The sequence below is a fragment of the Neofelis nebulosa genome, chromosome 14, assembly GCF_028018385.1.
Source record: "Neofelis nebulosa isolate mNeoNeb1 chromosome 14, mNeoNeb1.pri, whole genome shotgun sequence".
Taxonomy (NCBI): domain Eukaryota; kingdom Metazoa; phylum Chordata; class Mammalia; order Carnivora; family Felidae; genus Neofelis; species Neofelis nebulosa.
This window is the reverse complement of record NC_080795.1, coordinates 20,770,440-20,789,975: the sequence shown is the minus strand read 5'-3', so window position 1 is coordinate 20,789,975 and position 19,536 is coordinate 20,770,440. Positions and strand designations below refer to the sequence as shown.

At 38.8% G+C, this 19,536-nt stretch overlaps 1 protein-coding gene across 1 annotated transcript in view; it reads left to right on the top strand.

Moving 5' to 3' along the window:
* The window catches only part of LACTB2 (lactamase beta 2), a 33,473-nt gene extending 14,856 nt beyond the window's left edge, over positions 1-18,617 (top strand). The window contains exons 3-7 of the mRNA XM_058699796.1: positions 4,118-4,244; positions 10,519-10,697; positions 13,472-13,620; positions 17,708-17,789; positions 18,403-18,617. Coding sequence (XP_058555779.1) covers positions 4,118-4,244; positions 10,519-10,697; positions 13,472-13,620; positions 17,708-17,789; positions 18,403-18,446 — 581 coding nt within the window. The 3' untranslated portion in view covers positions 18,447-18,617. The remainder of the gene's footprint in view (positions 1-4,117; positions 4,245-10,518; positions 10,698-13,471; positions 13,621-17,707; positions 17,790-18,402) is intronic.
* The last annotated feature ends 919 nt before the right edge of the window (positions 18,618-19,536 follow it).

Here is a 19,536-nt window from a genome sequence, read left to right as displayed (position 1 = left end):
TGTGACCAATCCAGTCAAGATAAAGAACACTCTCATGCCCCTAAAGAGAGGTCCCCTGGTGCCTCTCTGCAGTGATTCTCCCTCTAGCAGCCACTAATCTGCTTTATTTCACTATAGATTAGTTTTGCCTGTTTAATATGTCACATAATGGGGGGTGCCTGGGTGGCTCAGTCTGTTGAGTGTCTGACTTTGGCTCAGGTCATGATCTCGTAGTTCGCAAGTTCAAGACCCACATCGGGCTTGCTGCTGTCAGCATAGACCCGCTTTGGATCCTCTGTCCTCCTCTCTCTGCCCCTCCCCTGCTTTTGCTCTCTCTCTCTCTCTCTCAAAAATAAATAAGCATTAAAAAAATGTTTTTAATAAATAAAATGTCACATGATAGAAGCATACAGAATCACTCTCTGGCTTCTTTCACACAGCGTCTTGTTTTTGAGATTCACCTAGGTTTCATATATCAGTAGTGTGTTCCTTATTGCCTAGTGGTAATCCATGGTGGGACTATACCATGATTTGTTTATCCATTCACCTGCCAATGGACATTTGACCTATTTCTTTAAATTAAAAATTAAAAGTTTTGGGTTCCATATAAAATAATGAATATTTGTATAATAGATTACCTATTAGGTTGATTTAAAGAAAATTGAGAAGGGGCACCTAGGTGGCTCAGTCAGTTACGCATCAGACTCTTGATCTCAGGTCATGATGTCAGGGTCGTGAGTTCAAGCCCCAAAATAAAGAAAAAAATTTGACACTGCTCTATAGCCACTAAAATTTTAATATTTTGAGAAGTAACTTGTTGACTTTCATTCTGAACTTTATTGAAGCTAGACCAACTGTATACAGACCTTGAGTTGCTCAGCACTAAAATCATACAGAGGTACCTTTCAGAATCTCCCCGCAAGAGTCCCATGTATTTCTTCATTCTCTAAATCCTTAATTACTGGCATTCTTGTTCCATTTTATTTTATTACTTTCTTTGTTCCGTATCATTTTACTATTTTTGTAAACTATCAGATGGCAGAAATTTTTCAACTGCTTTATGATGCTAACAACCTGTGGTTTTACAGGCCACACCTAAATTATGAATGCCATTTATAAGACTTCTGTGACCAGGTGCCTGGGTGGCTCAGTTGGTTAAATGTCTTACTTCGGCTTAAGTCATGATCTCATGTGCGTTTGTGGGTTTGAGCCCCACATCAGGCTCTGGGCTGACAGTTTGGAGCCTGGAGCCTGCTTTGGATTCTGTGTCTTTCTCTCTGCCCCTCCCCTGCTTGCTCTCTCTCTCAAAAATAAACATTTAAAAATTTTAAGAAAAAAAAAAAGACTTCCGTGAGAAGATACAGTAACTTCGAAGCATCCTGCTTTCAAACATTTAATATACAATCAGTGTATAATTTAGGAACTCCCAGTAGCTGGCAGGAAACCAGAATTTTACTAGACATGAGAACTATATAGCCCCAGGCTGCCCCAATATTTTGGTTTATTTTTAAGTAAATCTTACAGAATATATTTTGTAATCTGATAGCTGTTATTTTGCAGCTAAAGCTGGGTCTTTGCCGTTTCTTTCCCATCCCAGTCTTAAGAGTCAAATGTTTGCTTCTATGCCATTCAATTAGAATGTATTCTCATTGGAAGGTATTATAAACAATATCGCTTGTATCAGCTTCAGTAATTAGCATTAACAATGATATTATAAACCATTATTCAAACCTTAACAAATGACTGAGGGTTTCCCCCTGTTAAAATAATTACATGATTGAGACAGAAAGTAGGTAAGTGGTTGCCAGGGGCTGGAAGAAGGAGAGAATAGGGAGTGACTACAGTTGGGTAAAGGGTTTCTTTGAGGGATTTTGAAAACATTACAAAATTAGATAGTGGAGATAGTTATACAGCTTTTTTTTTTTTTTTTTTTTTTTTTTTAGTTTATTTATTTTGAGTGAGAGGGAGAGAGAAAGAATCCTAAGCAGGCTCCACACTATCAGTGCAGAACCAGATGCGGGGCTCAAAGCCACCAACTGTGTGAGATCATGACCTGAACTGAAACCAAGAGTCAGATGCTTAACCAACTTAGCCACCCAGGCACCCCTGGATATACTTTAAGGACACTGAACTATATACTTTAAAAGGATGAATTTTATACTATTGAATTATCTGTCAATAAGCTTTTATTAAATACAATTATTATTATATGATTGCTTTCAGCATGCCCTTCTCCATCCTGCCTATATAGATTGTTAATTTGAGGAGGACATGTGTTTTCATATTTGCACATAACTTTAAAAACTAACACAAAGTTATTGTATGTCATTTGTTTTATAATTTTGAGATAACGGTGAGTTTTTTGGAAGGATTGTGTACCAAAGGTCTCATAACCAGAAGAAATGTAATACCTCTACTTCTCTACTGAAAGACAAAATTATACAGATTAAAAATAAACACATACCAAAAAACCTCCCCATCTCACTCCAGAATGAAGACAGCCTTATTATGTAATGCCAGTTCCCAGAATAGCATATTATTTTTTGCTTCAGCCTCCAAGATACAAAATAGTGGAGTTTGGGGCTGGAGAGGGAAGGTCTGGTCCCAGTTGTTTTATTTTTATTACATTTGCTGTATTTCTATCTCTTTTCTCTTCCATTCTAGCCTGATTTCTGTGCCTTGTCAGTGTTTCCCTGAATGTCTTCTTCTCCATGTTGTCCACTGCTGTCACCTTAGTTCTGACACCTAGTCATCCCCTCCTGGTCTTTCTGATCTCTTCCCCTCCATTGTCCCACCTAGAGCTGCCATATTGATCAACGGGTTAACATTATTTCATTTTCTTTCCAAAGAGTGTACAGTGGCCACATACGGTAAAGTTTAAATTCCTCTATTCTGTGAAAGGCAATATAAGGCCCTCCATGGTCTGAGCGCATCTAATCCCACTTTATCTCCGCTTCTCAGCCAGTGTTTTGCATTAGACAGGTTGGTAGACGCACGTGGTCATCTCTGTGCTTTTCCAGATGCTGTTCCCCTTACCTATAAGTCCTTCTCAGTACCTTTTCCCGAATTACTCATCCTTTACGCCACGCTTCAAGTTATATCAAGTCTATGAATTTTTTTCCTAATTGTTTCTTCTTTCTCTTAACTAGCATTGCATTTATGAGCTGAATTGTCCACGTAGTATTCATTAAATGAGACCAAGGATAGTTCTTTAATTATTTCTGGTTTGTAAATTTTATGTCCCCAACTGTGACAGTTTTTAAGCATCTGGATGTCATGGTGCTTCTATTCACTGTGTATAGTATACCGGTTAGATAATTCACACTCAGCTATTGATTGGTTAATTGATTTTCTTAACGTCAGTGAGAGGTCTAGTATGGGTTAAATTTATTTTAACAATTTCATATCTTAGCCCCGGGTTTGAGGCTTCCGTTCAACATTCACAGAAAGAACACTGTGCTCTCATCCTTTTATTATTAAGTACTGCCATGACTTCTTCTACTCTATGTTAAGACCTAGATAGAAAGAAAATTCTCAGGTACTGCATTACTGCCTCTTCAACACCCATCTTTTTTTTTTTTTTTTTTTTTAATTTTTTTTTTCAACGTTTTTTATTTATTTTTGGGACAGAGAGAGACAGAGCATGAACAGGGGAGGGGCAGAGAGAGAGGGAGACGCAGAATCGGAAACAGGCTCCAGGCTCCGAGCCATCAGCCCAGAGCCTGACGCGGGGCTCGAACTCACGGACCGCGAGATCGTGACCTGGCTGAAGTCGGACGCTTAACCGACTGCGCCACCCAGGCGCCCCTCAACACCCATCTTGATAGCAAAACTAGCTGAGATTATGAAGAACTACTTTCAAACTTTTGTATAAAATAAGGGTGACTAGAAAATCTCAAGGGCGTTTATGTAGACCTAGAAGCACATGAAACAATAAAAAGCTCTTTTGTTGGGATAGAAAAAATACTATTCCAGAGATAACGCTGCTATAACCCATCCCATTTCCTCTTGTCTCTGTCTTAATGTTAGTATTTTTTGCCGTCATGCACAGTGTTAGGCTCTATGAAAGCTGATCTCTTAAAAGGCTGAATTGTCATTGAAAGTATGACTTAATCTATTTTACATGTTTTGTTACTAGACACTGCATATTGCATTAAAAAACTCCCACGGAACCCTCCAAGAGAAGAAATTATAGGAGATGGAAAGCAACAATATGTTTATCTGCAAGATGGAGACATGATTAAAACTGAGGGTGCCACTCTCAGGTCAGTAAACATCCTTTAGCCAGGGAAGCGGGGAGGAGGTGATGTATGTCTTATGAAAAGTAAATAGGGGGAGATTTCTGCATATTTGCTTATAAGAGTGAAGAGTATCTCAAGAAGGATATAAAAGATCTGATAACATTGGTTACTCTGGGAAGAAAAACCAGTTGCTTGAGAAATAGGGGAAGAGACTTTTCACTCTATCTACCCTTTTAAAATTAATTTGTTTGAATTATAGGATTACCGTTTTTTAATAAGATTTAAATTAAAAAAATAGATCAGCATTTCCTGCCAGGGTGGTTTAGAGCTCTCAGTCAAATTAAGGACCTTCTCATGCTGTCAGTTCCAAAAGATGATCCGTACCTAAAGTAAATACATTTTAGGCCAGACCCATAATCTCCCATAACCTAAGTGAGATTGAGGAGTTGTTTCAAACTCAGTAGTTTAAAAAACGAACTACTGATGGTCCCCCATGATCGACTTGCTTTCCGACTTCAGAACACCTATTGCTCTCAGCACATAAGATTTTAATTTTTCTTCTAAGATGAAAGCTGGCTCTACTTCACCTTTATCGCTCCCCCTTTCCCCACCCACCACATCTAATGAGGTTAGTTTTTACCTTAAAAATATTTGTCTATTCTGTCCCCTTTTCTTCGTGTCCACCACCACTGCTTCTTGCTTAATATTTCTGTCTCCAGGCTCCCCTTTTCAATCTACCCTTCACACCCCATGTCACTTGAAACCCTGAATAACTCTCACTGCATACAAAATCATGTTTATTCTCCTCACCATGTCACTGTCTGGCCCCAAACCACTTTCCTGGCCTGAGTTCTACCATTTCCTTGTAAACACAATTAACCGTATCCAAATATTCCAACTTCGGTTCACGTGTTACTTACCCAGGCAGAATTAACTGCTCCTTCCTCTAACTTTCATATAACTTGTATTTTATTATAGTAATTATTGAGTTGTCTTGCAATTTTTGTGTGTGTGAGTAGGTATTTCCTTAAACGGTAATAAACCCCTTAGGCTCGCAGTGTTAATGACAGTTGCTGTAGTAAACCAATCCCGAAACGTATGATGGTTCATACATGAATTAAGTTTTCTTCCCAGTCACATAAAGTCCACAAAAGCTTCCTGATCATCCAGTGCCCCCCGCCCCTGCAAATAACGTTTCGGATACCTTTCATCTTACGACTCCACCATCCTCAGTAGATGGTTTTCAAGGTCACCTTGTTCACCTCGGTCAATCCATCGGGTTGTAGAGAAGGAGCATGGAAGGGATCTTTCATGGGAGGCTTTCGCAAACCAGACCTTTTGTTGCACTGGCTGTAAATTCAGTCATGGTGGGCCACTGCTGACTGCAGGGAGGCTGGAAAAATGGAGTTTAAATTCATGCCCAGGAAAAAGAAGAAAGGTTTGATGATAAGCTGGCTGTTCTCTGACACAAGGCAGATACCAGATTCATCTTCAGATCCTCAGTCCCTGGCACACAGAAGGCACGGAATATTTACCAACACAGAGTAAATACCTACAAAGAGGGAAATAGATGAACAGATGAATGAGAAAGAGAAGATGAAGAACTGGGTATCCGTGCCCTCTTTCAAACCAGTGTTCCCTTTTTCCTACTATGCCATTGATTTATAAATTTAATTCATAAACCATAAATTTACGGGCAATTTTCTAAAAATGCTCTTGTTGGAAATACGGTAGTATCTCCTATAATTTGTTCATGATACCTAAGGATAATAAACATTACATTACTACTTCTTCAGGGAGTATTCTCAGCAATGATGAATTTCCCCCATCACACAGTAAGGGTCTGTCTCAAAGGCTTGGGAACCACGGTACTGGTTTATTGGTTATTACAGAATCATGGATATTAGACTTATACCTAATTTGCAGATTGAGAACATTTGGTCCCAGGTAATTAATTACCACCCATCTGCCACGAACAGACCATATCTTTTTAAGCTTTTATTAAAGTATACAAAAAGAAAAGTGTACATATCATCAGTGTGCAACATGGTGAATTATTACAAACTGGACAAACCATGTGAGGAGCACTGGATCAAGTGATGACAGTATCAGTGCCCTAAAGCCTCTCATGTGCGTGCTTCGTGTCACTGCCTCCCCCTCACTTGAATGTGATCTTAGATTCATGGGGTGAATTGATGCCAAAGCCCTCGATATTATCTGAATTGCATTTAATTTTTCACTGAATTCTGATTAAGATGAATTATGGGAATCTATTTTAAGATTGGGGAGGTAAATGAAAAGAATCAAAAAAAGTAGACACACTTTTTAAAAATGACTTAGTAAATAACCTTTTCACAAAAATCTAATTATACTAGAGTTTGATTCTCTTTTTTTTTTAATGTTTATTTATTTTTGAGAGAGAGAGAGGCAGAGCACAAGTGGGGAAGGAGCAGACAGAGGGAGACACAGAATCGGAAGCAGGCTCCAGGCTCTGAGCTGTCAGCACAGAGCCTGACACGGGGCTCGAACTCACAGACTGTGAGATCATGACCTGAGCTGAAGTCGGACGCTCAACCGACTGAGCCACCCAGGCGCCCCAAATTATACTAGAATTTGAATAAAACATTTAGTTTACTGATGACATGGTTTCCAATTTCCATCTTTAATAAAGTTAGTAAAACCCAGTTGTTTTAAATGTTAACGAGAAGATTCGTTAAGCAAAAGTTCCATAAACAGAAGATTAAAATCTACTTAAGTCCTCAAGTACTTCATGTCCAGTTGATGTGGTCTACTTGCCAATTTGGGGGGAGAAATACAATAGAGATAGAGACAATACCCACCAAGAACCCTTTAGTGAAAAAGAAGAAAGCAGGTGTTTCAGTAGGATTTGATTCTGAATATAACCTTCAAGAATTTTCTAGTGACCTAAATTCAATTTCTCAAAGACAAGTCAGTCTGACAGCTTTTGTTACCTGTTCTAAATCTTCTAAGAGAGCCGTCCTTATAAAGTCTGCTGTGTCACACAAGTGGCAGAACTAGATAAATGTGGCACCTGATGAATGGGAAGGCCACAGCTGCAGTCCCTCTGATCTGTGGCAAAGCACCTCTGATGTCATCTCCTTTCCTCCCCCTGCCTATGTGAAGTGAATTTTAATACCGTTTTTATGCAGATTAAAGCATTTGCTGCCCAGGTGACTGGAGAACTGGAATTTCTGATCCCCTAATTTAAGAAATCTCATTGCCTTGGTTATCAAAGAAAACCATTACTGAGTTCAGGAGTAGGGAACGGGAGGAAAAAAGAAAGGACGCATTGCAAGCACAGTGACAGATAAGACAGTCCGCAGACTCTGAAAAAGAGTGCTTCTCCTGATCAATTTTTGTAGATTAAAAAAAAAAAAAAATGATTGGGGTTCTGTTTGTAAATGCATTGGATGTGTGATCGTTCATAAGATTGTCCATAAGATATCAGACAACCCACACATGTTTATAGCTATGAAAATACGCCTCCCGGAATTATTTTCATGTAACACTGAACCAGACAAAAGAGATGTCTCCGTATCACGTTTTACTTTCCCTGCCCCAGACCTGGAGCCAGCCATGTCTTCAAGAACCCTGACTTCATTAAGTGGGAAATGGTATTTAGAAACAAAGAACTAAGTGTGAGGTGTGCTCATTACTACCGGAGTATCATTACTTCTGGGCCTTTCATGGAGCTAGAAAAAAAAAAAAAAAAAGAATTCATAATGATTCCTCAGTTCAGATGAGAAACAACCCAAAACCTTAATTCCCTCATTCATATATATTTCTTCCTTATCCCACAGTAAAAACCTTGCTTCTCAACATCAATTTACTTACTCGTTTATACTATGATACAATAAACACAAAATAATCTCAGAAACACGGTAACCTTCACACTGCCAAAAATAAACCTATTAAGCCAAGTTCAAAATCCTTCCAGTTCTTTTAATCTTGGGATATATTCTATTAAGGATGTATAATCTTAGTACTTAAAAGTTACTGGAGTTAATATTAGTATGGCTGTTATCTGGTGCATAGTAAGATTGGCTTCTTTCTGTATTCAATGTTAACGTTTTCTTTCACCTTTTATTTAGTTTCATGTTTAGAATATATCAGCTTAAAATTTAAAACCAATAAAAAGTTACTATCAGAGACTTCTTGCTTGTATCTTTGTTCCCTACATCGTACCTGCCTACCCCTATAAGGCAACTATATTCATTCATTTTTTTATTTATCCTTCTTTTCTTTTTACAAAAATAAGGAAATAGATACATTTTCATTTCCCTAACTTTCTATACAAAAGAGCAATTGTCAACACTCTTGCACACTTTGTTTTTAAGAGAAAAGCATCTGTTAGCCTTTAATGAACCTCCCTCCACATGGCTTCAAGCTACCAGGACACAGCACACAGCCCCTCCCCCCCCCCCCACACCCTTAATCTTCTGCTCAGCTCTCCCACTGTCATTGTGTCTTCAAGGTGACAGGCTGTCTGGGGAATTTTCCCTTCCCCAAAACTTTGTAGTACCCCGATCACACCACGCCAGTGATAGGAGCAGCTCCAGTCTTATTCTTGGCAGCATGTACCCGTGTCTGGCCACTGGCCACAGTCCACGGTTTATCAAGGTTGACGGTTGGGCAGAAGCCCCGGTTCCTCTGTCGTGATGCCTCATATCAACTTTCCCAAAGCAAGCTGGATGATACTTGTCAAAGTCGGTCCCATGGTGATGCATGCCACCAGCATTATCCCGGCCTTCTGGGCGCTTCCATGCTTACTGATGGGGCTGTGGCTGTGGCTCCCGTGGCCCTGAAATTTCCAGGTCTTCCTCAGTCTGGATGGCTGTGTGGAAAAGGTGCTTGGTGATAAGGCCAAATGGAGACGAGGCAGGGGGAGAGCTTACCCAACCGTGAGGGGTCTGTAGGTGGAGGGAGGTCAAGGATCTGCTTCGTGGCACATTCAGCAAAGTTGATGTTAGGGGCTGGCCCAGGGCCACGCGCTCTCATCAGGGCAGTGCGAGGTGCCGAGTACAGCTGCCTGTGTGTCTCCGGGGTCCAAACGCCAGGCCAGACATGCACCCGCAGGCTCCCAGAACCATACCAGCCACCTTGTCCTGAGGCCCACCGCGCATGGCCTGAAAGACCGGGGTGCGACACCAAGTAGACTTCGCAGCCTGCACCAGCAACAAAGCAAAGGCGTGAAAAGAACCACGCTTTGCTCTCTCTTTTTTTTTTTTATCACTTGACCGTATATCCTGTGGATTACTCCATATCAGTTCATAGAGAGTTTCATCATTTTTTTTGATGGCTGCTGCATATATTCCATTGTGTGGATGTACCACAATGTGACCACAGTGTCCTATGGATGGGTATGGGGTTGTTCCTAATACTTTGTTTTTATAAATAGTGTGATGAATAACTTGTATATATTTTTTGTTTTTGTGAAGGTGTATCTTCAGGGTAAACTTCTAGCAGTGGGAGCGATGGGTCAAAGGGTTATGTAATTTTGCTAGAAAATGCCAAATTCCCTTCATTGTGGGCTTTACCGTTTTGCTCTCCCACCAGCAACTCACAAAAGTGCTTTTTTCTCATAGTCTTGCCATAAAGTATATTGTAAGATAAACATATGCAAAGGAAATTGAAAAAAAATTGTTTTTAAATAATAAAAGCACTGTCTTTGAGTAGTGCAATGATTGTGAATTGTTGTCTCCTTTAAGTATTTTCCTTTCTCTTTTCAAAATTTGTTGTAATCAGTGCATGCTTATTATTGAGAAAAAGGTGGGAAAGTATTGAGTTTGCACTTCAGAATGCGAAATTTGATTTAAAGGAGAGAATTTTCTGGTGATAATTTTCAATGGGCCACAAGAAAAAAAGGACTTTTTTTTTGTTTTTTGGTTTTTTTCCCAAGGTGCCTGGGTGGCTCAGCTGGTTAAGCCTCCAACTTCGGCTCAGCTCACAGTCTCGTGGTTCATGAGTTCAAGCCCCACATTGGACTCTGTGCAGACAGCTCAGAGCCTGGAGCTGCTTCAGATTCTGTATCTCCCTCTCTCTCTGCCCCTTCCCCACTCGTGCTCGCTCGTGCACGCACTCTCGCGCGTGCTCTCTCTCTCGCTCCCTCTCAAAAATAAAAACATTTATAAAAAAATTTTAAAGGAGCTTTCTAACAGGTTAACATCATTTATTTGTGTCTTACTGAGATGAGGACAGAGAATAATTTACTTCTCAAAGTTTCTTCTAAGCCTAAGAGTCTATAATTGTTACTGTTTCTTCTTTGTCTTTTAACTAGAGTTATACACACACCTGGCCACACTGATGATCATATGGCTCTACTTTTAGAAGAGGAAAATGCTCTCTTTTCTGGAGATTGCATCCTAGGAGAAGGAACAACTATATTTGAGGACCTTTATGATTATATGAACTCCCTAAAAGAACTGTTGAAAGTCAAAGCTGATATTATATATCCAGGTGGGTAGTTTCTTACATGTAGCGATCCACTTGTGTGACATGATGGAGAAGGTTCATTTTGGTTTGTCTGTATGTGTATTTATGTTTTCAGGGCTTGAAGAGATAGACAGTGCTTCTTTAAATCACCGCCCCCCCCCCCAGGTCTTATCAAGCCATGCAATTAAACAGGCTGAGAGTAATATTAATAACTTTTTATAAAGATATAAGGGTTATTTTTTAATATCTACACAGCTATTAATAGAACTGTTAAACAAAGGAAATAAACTTACATTTTCATTCCACAAACTGTCTTCACTTCTGTCAATTTGATTTCTGTTGTAGACTGCATTTTAGCAGTGAACTCTGAGCTCTAGTCTTTAACTCACACTATTGAAATATCAGTAGCTTCCATGTCAACTGTAAAATTGTGTATTCATTTCACTTCTCCAGAAAAAGAAGCCTGTTTTAGTATCTCAGCTGTCACTGCATTGCTCTTCAATATGAACCTCCCTTTTATCCTAAAAGTGAAGAAAGATATAGGACTGGACAAGAGGGCCCAGAAGGAAAAAGAAACGAGGTTACCTAATTGTTTAAGTCCTTCCAACTTGTTCCTAACCAGAGAGCCATGGAGAGACTTGTAATTACAGTGTCTTCAATCCCCTTATATTCTTTCATGAGTTTCTACTGCTGAGGGGATAGGAAACATAGTGGAGCTGGGCATTTGGATTTATTATGACCTAAGAGGAATGGAAGCTGACAGCTGTTTTTAAAGAGAAGAGAGCACATGTTTGATGTACTCACATTGGAGTAAAACTAACGAGAGGCTGCCTTGGTAAAGGTTCTTAGAGTATTAGTGACTCCAGTGAACTGGCCTACTGGCATAGCAGGAACTTAAAATACGTTCTGTAACCATAGCTACTATATATTAAGGCCTGCTACCTCTCAGGTACTGTGCAGGGACCTTTCCAGTGTTGTCCTCACAAAAACCCAGTGAAGCAGGTCGTGGGATCTTCATTGCACTGAAGAAACAAGCTCAGGGATTCAGACTTTTGATGGCCACGCAACTAGTAAGTGATAGTCAATATTCCAACCAAAGCCCATGCTCTGTATATGGTAACAGGTTAGTCTGCTGAATTTGTTCTCAAATATTTTAAACATCCCTCTTGCAGACTTGGGTCATACATAATTTGCACTATCTGAAAGAGCAACTAAATTTCAATATGACTTAGGGGCACCTGGGTGGCTCATTCAGGTAAGCATCTGGCTCTTGGTTTCATCTCAGTTCGAGCCCCACGTCAAGCTCTGCACCAATAGCATGGAGCCGGCTTGGATTCTCTGCCCTCCCCCCACTTGTGCTCTCTCTTTCTCAAAATAAATAAATGTTTAAAAAAAAAAAAAAAAAAACTTTAAAAACTTAAAAAAAACTTTTACTATAACTTTTTTTTTTTTTTTAATTTTTTAATATATGAAATTTACTGTCAAATTGGTTTCCATACAACACCCAGTGCTCATCCCAAAAGGTGCCCTCCTCAATACCCATCACCCACCCTGCCCTCCCTCCCACCCCCCATCAACCCTCAGTTTGTTCTCAGTTTTTAACAGTCTCTTATGCTTTGGCTCTCTCCCACTCTAACCTCTTTTTTTTTTTTTTTTCCCTTCCCCTCCCCCATGGGTTTCTGTTACGTTTCTCAGGATCCACATAAGAGTGAAACCATATGGTATCTGTCTTTCTCTGTATGGCTTATTTCACTTAGCATCACACTCTCCAGTTCCATCCACGTTGCTACAAAAGGCCATATTTCATTTTTTCTCATTGCCACGTAGTATTCCATTGTGTATATAAACCACAATTTCTTTATCCATTCATCAGTTGATGGACATTTAGGCTCTTTCCATAATTTGGCTATTGTTGAGAGTGCTGCTATAAACATTGGGGTACAAGTGCCCCTATGCATCAGTACTCCTGTATCCCTTGGATAAATTCCTAGCAGTGCTATTGCTGGGTCATAGGGAACTTTTACTATAACTTAATCGGGGTTGTCAGCATTTCTGAATGACTAGACTATACATAAGATGCTTAAAGTTTTACTGTGGTTCTTGTGAATTTTTAATAGATCTTGGTCATTTACATGAAGCTACTTTTTACATTCCTCCTTTCAATCTTTTGTAAGTGTGGCATGGTGGGTAAGAGCACAGAGTAATTAAAAGCTCACAAGTCAGAACCCCAGCACCGTCCCCTCCTCACTGTTGAAATTGTGGGCAAATTATTTACCCTCCTTACACTCCCACTTCTGTTATAAAGAAGGTATGATAAGAGTGCCTACCTCATCAGACTCTTACAACAATAATATATAGAGGGTGGGTGATGGGCATTGAGGAGGGCACCTTTTGGGATGAGCACTGGGTGTTGTATGGAAACCAATTTGACAATAAATTTCATATTCAAAAAACACAATAATATGTATTATGCATTTAGAGCAGTGCCTGGCAGATAATGAGCACACTATAAATAGTACCTATCCTTACTCATGTGCTTATTGTTTTTGTTGTTAATTTTTTTTTAAGTATATAGTAACATTTCATGCAGATTTTATCTGATATAATACTCTGGTTTTGGCATTGTATGTAATTTTTAAATCTCTTACACCTGTATCATTTTCCACAAATTCATATTTGGAACACTTAGTATGCTTTTTCAATACATCATATGCATTATTTTTAAACAGACTGAATTAATTTCAGTTGTACTTAGTGTTTTTTATCTGTTTGAAATAAATATTATAATTCTAATTCAGGACACGGCCCAGTAATCCATAATGCCGAAGATAAAATTCTGGAATACATTTCTCACAGAAATATGCGAGAACAGCAGATTCTTACATTACTTCATGATAATTTTGAAAAATCATTTACAGCAATGGAGCTGGTAAAAAACATTTACAAGGTAATTTTCATTTATCTTATTTTTACATAGCAACAGTTTTATTAGAATACTCTACACAGGGGTACCTGGGTGGCTCAGTCGGTTAAAGCATCAGACTCTTGATTTCAGCTCAGGTCATGATCTCACAGTTCGTGAGTTCAAGCTCCGCATCAGGCTCTGAGCTGACAGAGCAGAGCCTGCCTGGGATTCTCTGTCTCTCTCTCCCTCTGCCCCTCCCTGCTTTCACTTTCTCTCTCTCTCAAAAATAAATAAATAGATTTAAAAAAAAAAAAAAAAAAAGAAGAATCTATGTAATAGAACACATATGGTAGACTTATCACATCCCAGAACAGAATAAGCCTGTTAATTTTATAAGTAGTGCGGTTGTATAAATTTGAGATCAACAATCTCAACTTTCTAGAACACAGAAGTTAAACAAAAATGGACACGAGAAACCAAACAAACCATTCTGAACTATCATTAAACCTTATGTACTTCATTCTGTAGGAGAGACCATTACCAACAGCCTATAGCGATTTATGTATTATTGTATCCCTCTTGATTGTCGGTGTCCTAGTCTGTAGCAAGTGAGAAGGGTTATCTGCTAGAGACATACTGGGATAGCAGGGAGAAGTAGCAATGCCTAACAAGGAAGAAGAAGGAGAAAGTACATGTAACAGAACATGAGTAAATAACTTATGTATATAGAGAAAAGAAACCCTCGCGTCAGTGACCTCTGAGCATATCATATATAACTACTACCACAACCTGTATAGCCATAAGATACATGGGAGTATAAAGATGAGCTTGAAAAGTACCTGGGCCCAGTTATAATTAGTAAAGAACTGTAACGTTCCATAGGCCTAAGTTATCAAGACAATCACATCGTACTCAGTGTGCTTTGTTTTAAAAAGGAGGGATGAGTGGTTAAAATGGCTAAAGATAAAAAGTGCCACTGGCAAAGCGGTAATATAAATTTTCTTTCTCTGAGAGAGGGGGAGAGAATGCTTATGCATGAGTAAGGGAGGGGTAGAGGGAGAGCGAGACAGAGAATCCTAAGCAGGCTCCACATGTGGAACCCAACTCAGGGCTCAATCCCACGGCCATGAGATCAGGACCTGAACCGAAATCAAGAGTCGTATGCTTAACCGCCTGAGCCACCCAGGAGCCCCTGGTAACATAAATATTTAAATTCTGTGAAAGAGTTCATTTCCTCATAATACTAGAGTATAGCCACTCTAGACTATACATTGGTACACTGGGGTTTTCTCTCCTAACTTAAGTATAGACAGCAGAACTCTTATAACCCTCCCAGATGAGTCATTAAGCAGTTTCCCATACCCTAAAAAATGCTGGTTCTGCATTCAGAGGTATGTTCAGAGGTATACTCACTGTATATGTGTGTCAAGTACCTGTTGCATACAGAATAGTACTAGGTATTACACAGAGATGTATTCAGTCAACATTTACTAGGTACCTGTGCCACACAATGGACGAGATACAGAGTTACACAGATGATTAGAGATCCCTGCCCTCAGAGGACTCATAGTTTAGTGAAGACAGACACGTTCAACAGATAGTTGTAATACTAACTCTATCATTTTTTGAACACATTATTATGTGCTAGATGCTGTACTCCTTGTTTCACACTTACAAACGTAATTTGAGGTCCTTAATTCATATACCTCGAATTCTCAATACATGAAGATACTATTATTCCAATTTAATAGACTTAAAAAACAAAAAACTGGGGCGCCTGAGCGGCTCAGTCAGTTAAGCATCTTAGGCTCAGTTAAGCAACTTAGTCAGTTAAGCAACTTAGTTAGGCTCAGGTCATGATTTCATGGTTCATGGATTCAAGTCCCGTGTCGGGCTCTGCGCTGACAGCTTGCTCAGAGCCTGGAACCTGCTTCAGATTCTGTGTCTCCTTCCCTCTGTGCCCCTCCCCCACCACACTCTGTCTCTCTCTGTCTCTCAAAAATAAATAAATGTTGGGGCGCCTGGGCGGCTCAGTCGGTTAAGCGTCCGACTTCGGCTCAGGTCATGATCTCACAGTCCGTGAGTTCGAGCCCCGCGTCGGGCTCTGTGCTGACAGCTCAGAGCCTCGATCCTGTTTCAGTCTGTGTCTCCCTCTCTCTCTGACCCTCCCCCGTTCATGCTCTGTCTCTCCCTGTCTCAAAAATAAATTTTAAAAAATGTTAAAAAAATAAAATTAAATAAATAAATAAATAAATGTTAAAAAAAAATTTTTTTTTTAAACTGACTCAGAAAGTTTGAGTTAAGTAACTTCCAAAGGTACACCACTAGCAGATGTCACATACTCAAAAGTGAGATGTCAGATACTATTCATATCTTGCTTTTTCTATCATACCAGGCTTCCTCCAAGACCTCTATATAGTATATCAGAGCATTAAAGAAAGAAGAATAAATTATATCTGATGGAAGATGCAGGGTATTAAGGCTTGCCTGGAAAAGCTTTAAAATTTTAATCATTTCATTGAGTCTTAAAGAAAGAATAAGCATTTCCCAAGCCAGAGTATAGGAGAAAAGAACCCATTCTAGACAGAAGGAAAAACATGCCCTGGGAGTAATAAACCAGCATTGTGTACATTTGAAAACCCACAAAGAAACTGCATATGACTGGAGCACACAATACATATAGGGATGGGCAGGAAAGGAATCCCAGGGAATGAGGCAGAAAGGCAAGGATGATCAGATCATGGAAGCTTTCACCACCATGCTAAAAAGTTGGGCTTTAGCCAATAAACCTGGGCATAGCCACTCAAGGATCTTGGGAGAGGAGTCACATAATCAGATCTTGAAGATCACAATGCTGGGGGCACCTGGGTGGATCAGTTGGTTGCGCATCCAACTTCCACTCAGGTCATGATCTTGCAGTTTGTGGGTTCGAGCCCTGCATTGGGCTCTGTGCTGACAGCTTAGAGCCTGGAGCCTGCTTAGGATTCTTTGTCTCCCTCTCTCTCTGCCCCTCCCCTTCTCTCTCTCTCTCTCTCTCTCTCTCTTTCTAAAAACTAAATATTTAAAAAAAATTAGAAGATCACAATGGCAGATATGGTAAATGGAGCTTAAGGGAGAGTTGGGGGTTAGAAGTTTATATTTGGGAACATTAATATCTGATACTGCTGTGCCAAGTTGGTTGTGTAAGAAGTGAGTCAACAATACAACTCATTGTTGCATGAATGCTTAGGGGCGCCTGGGTGGCTCAGTCAGTTGAGCATCTGACTTCAGCTCAGGTCATGATCTTGCAGTTCATGAGTCCATGCAGAGCTCACTTTGGATCCTCTGTACCCCTCTTTCATTGCCCCCCCCCAAAAAAAATTAAATAAACTTTTTTTTTTTTAATGTGTGTTTTTGTTTTTTTTTTTTAATTTTTTTTTTTTCAACGTTTTTTATTTATTTTTGGGACAGAGAGAGACAGAGCATGAACGGGGGAGGGGCAGAGAGAGAGGGAGACACAGAATCGGAAACAGGCTCCAGGCTCCGAGCCATCAGCCCAGAGCCTGACGCGGGGCTCGAACTCACGGACCGCGAGATCGTGACCTGGCTGAAGTCGGACGCTTAACCGACTGCGCCACCCAGGCGCCCCTAATGTGTGTTTTAAGAGAAGTCTAAGGAAATTTTCAGGATGAAAACTAAATGATGGGAGATGTAGTATAACCAATGGAAACATACAAAGATACTATCATGTAACCTAATAAATAAACCATAGGGCCAATGGATCTGTGGCATCATCAAAACTATCTAGAATAATTTTTATAGTTATTTATTTATTCATTCATTCATAAAATGTGGAGTTCCTACTCTGTGCCATTATGCTAAGCACTGGGTATTCAGTGATGAACAAAACTGACACTATTAACTGTCTGGACTGTTCAGTCTATTTGATCTACAGGTACATAGATAGAAATACAGTGGCCTAAAGCAAGACATGTACAAGGTGAAATCATTTTGATTATTCCTCTATAAAAATGTATTTAAGTTAAAATTTTCCCCGTTTGATGCATTTTTTCTTCAATAGTTTCAAAACGATTAACTTCTTCTTTTTTAAAAAGCAAATATTTTCTTTCACTCTTGTCTTTCTTTTTAGACTGTTCCTGAGCATTTATATAAGATGGCTGAACATAATGTCTTGCTTCATTTGATAAAATTAGAAAAAGAAGGAAAAATCTGTAAGTATACTTCCAAACTTCACTTCTTTTATTACCAGCATCTAAAATATTTTCTTACAAGCCCTTCCTTGAACGTCACTGTAAGATGGAGAAACGCACTAGGAAGGGTTAATAGTGAAAGGCCAGTGGACCACAAGTTGGAACCTAAAGTTCCCACAGGAATTAGAATTTTGCTTAGGGGTTGCAGTTCTTACCCACCAGAACTATAATCAAAGGCGTGTAATGGAAAGATAGTTTCTCCTCTCCCAACCACAAGACCACAAAGAATTTCACATGTAGAAGGCTTGGGAACAGCCAAGTGTTTTAGCAGTAGTAAAGGTAGTAACACAAAGATATTAAAGCAGTCAATCTGTCTTTCCTAGTTTTAGGTTAATTCATCAAATTAATCTTTCTAGAAGTTTAATCCTTAAAATCAAGAAGCTTAAAGCTTGAATTTTGTGTAGAAGCCTCAACAATGCTTTTATATGTCCAAAAATAAAAAAAATACCCACTTTATATTGAGCAATAAAATTATTTTAGGAATGAATGCTTTTACTAGCCACAAAATAACTTAAAATCCATTAAATTTGCTTATCTGTTGTTAAATTTTTACTCTCTAATTTTCTTTCCACAGTTAGCAACATGGATCCTGACAAGAAATGGAAAGCTAATCTTTAGTTGCAGATTAATGAAAGCTTGTGTTGGTTTGTTTTTAGAGAATGGTGTGATTTTCTTAACTATTAATTATTTATACGAAAGACAGAGTATAGAACATTGAAAATAACCCTAGATATACTTTAAAATATTGTCATATTTTCTTCTAAAATAAATATTACATTTTACATGTTACTTATCTAACCTGAGTCGTATAACATTTTGTCAAAAATTCAGAATCCAACAATTTATCCATGTTCAACAGATTCAATAAAATGGCTACTTTAAAAATAATAGAATTTGTGTAATTTAAAACTGAATATTATTCTTGGAGATTAGTTATCTATTACAAATGGCCAAAAATACTATTTTCTCCAGCTGCTGCAGTTAACAGCACAGATTTCTACATAATCCTTCTTTACGTCTGTAGATAACAGCTTTGTTTTCATGCTTCTATCGGTTATGATTTTATTTTAGTTCTATAGCCCTGTATCTTGTCTATTTTCTTATAATGGTATCCCACAATAATTTATGAACATCAACATTGGCATAATGCCAATTAAAGTCATTATATAATAATTATTTCTGTAGTCCATTACTACAACCAACATACTTTTTCGAGTTTAGTTTTTAGTATGTAGTCATCAGCATATATATGAATTATATACCAAAAGTTGTTTTTTTAATTAATTAGAGGATTTATAAGACAGGGCATTTTTTATATAAGTAGTGTTCTTGAATAGGGGTTAGGTTCTCAGGGCAGCTCTCCAGTGCTTATTTAACCCACAAGGTTGCCAAACTACAATACTAAAATGAGCTCAGAATCCTGAGAAATGGCCCTTTTAAAATTCTTTCCTAAAGGTAAGACTACAAAATTTTTTTAAGCTTTTTTTGATATCCTCACCTCTTTCTGCTCCTTTTCCCAAGGTCCCCAGCATGTTCATACTATTCTAAACACTTATTCTCATGCTTTAGAGACCTATTGTGTTCCTGAAACCATTTCACATTACAAAATAACTGTGAACTCAACAATAACAAAAATAAACAACTCCATTCAAAAATGGGCAAAGGACTTAAATAGACATTTCTCCAAAGAAGATATACAAATGGCCAA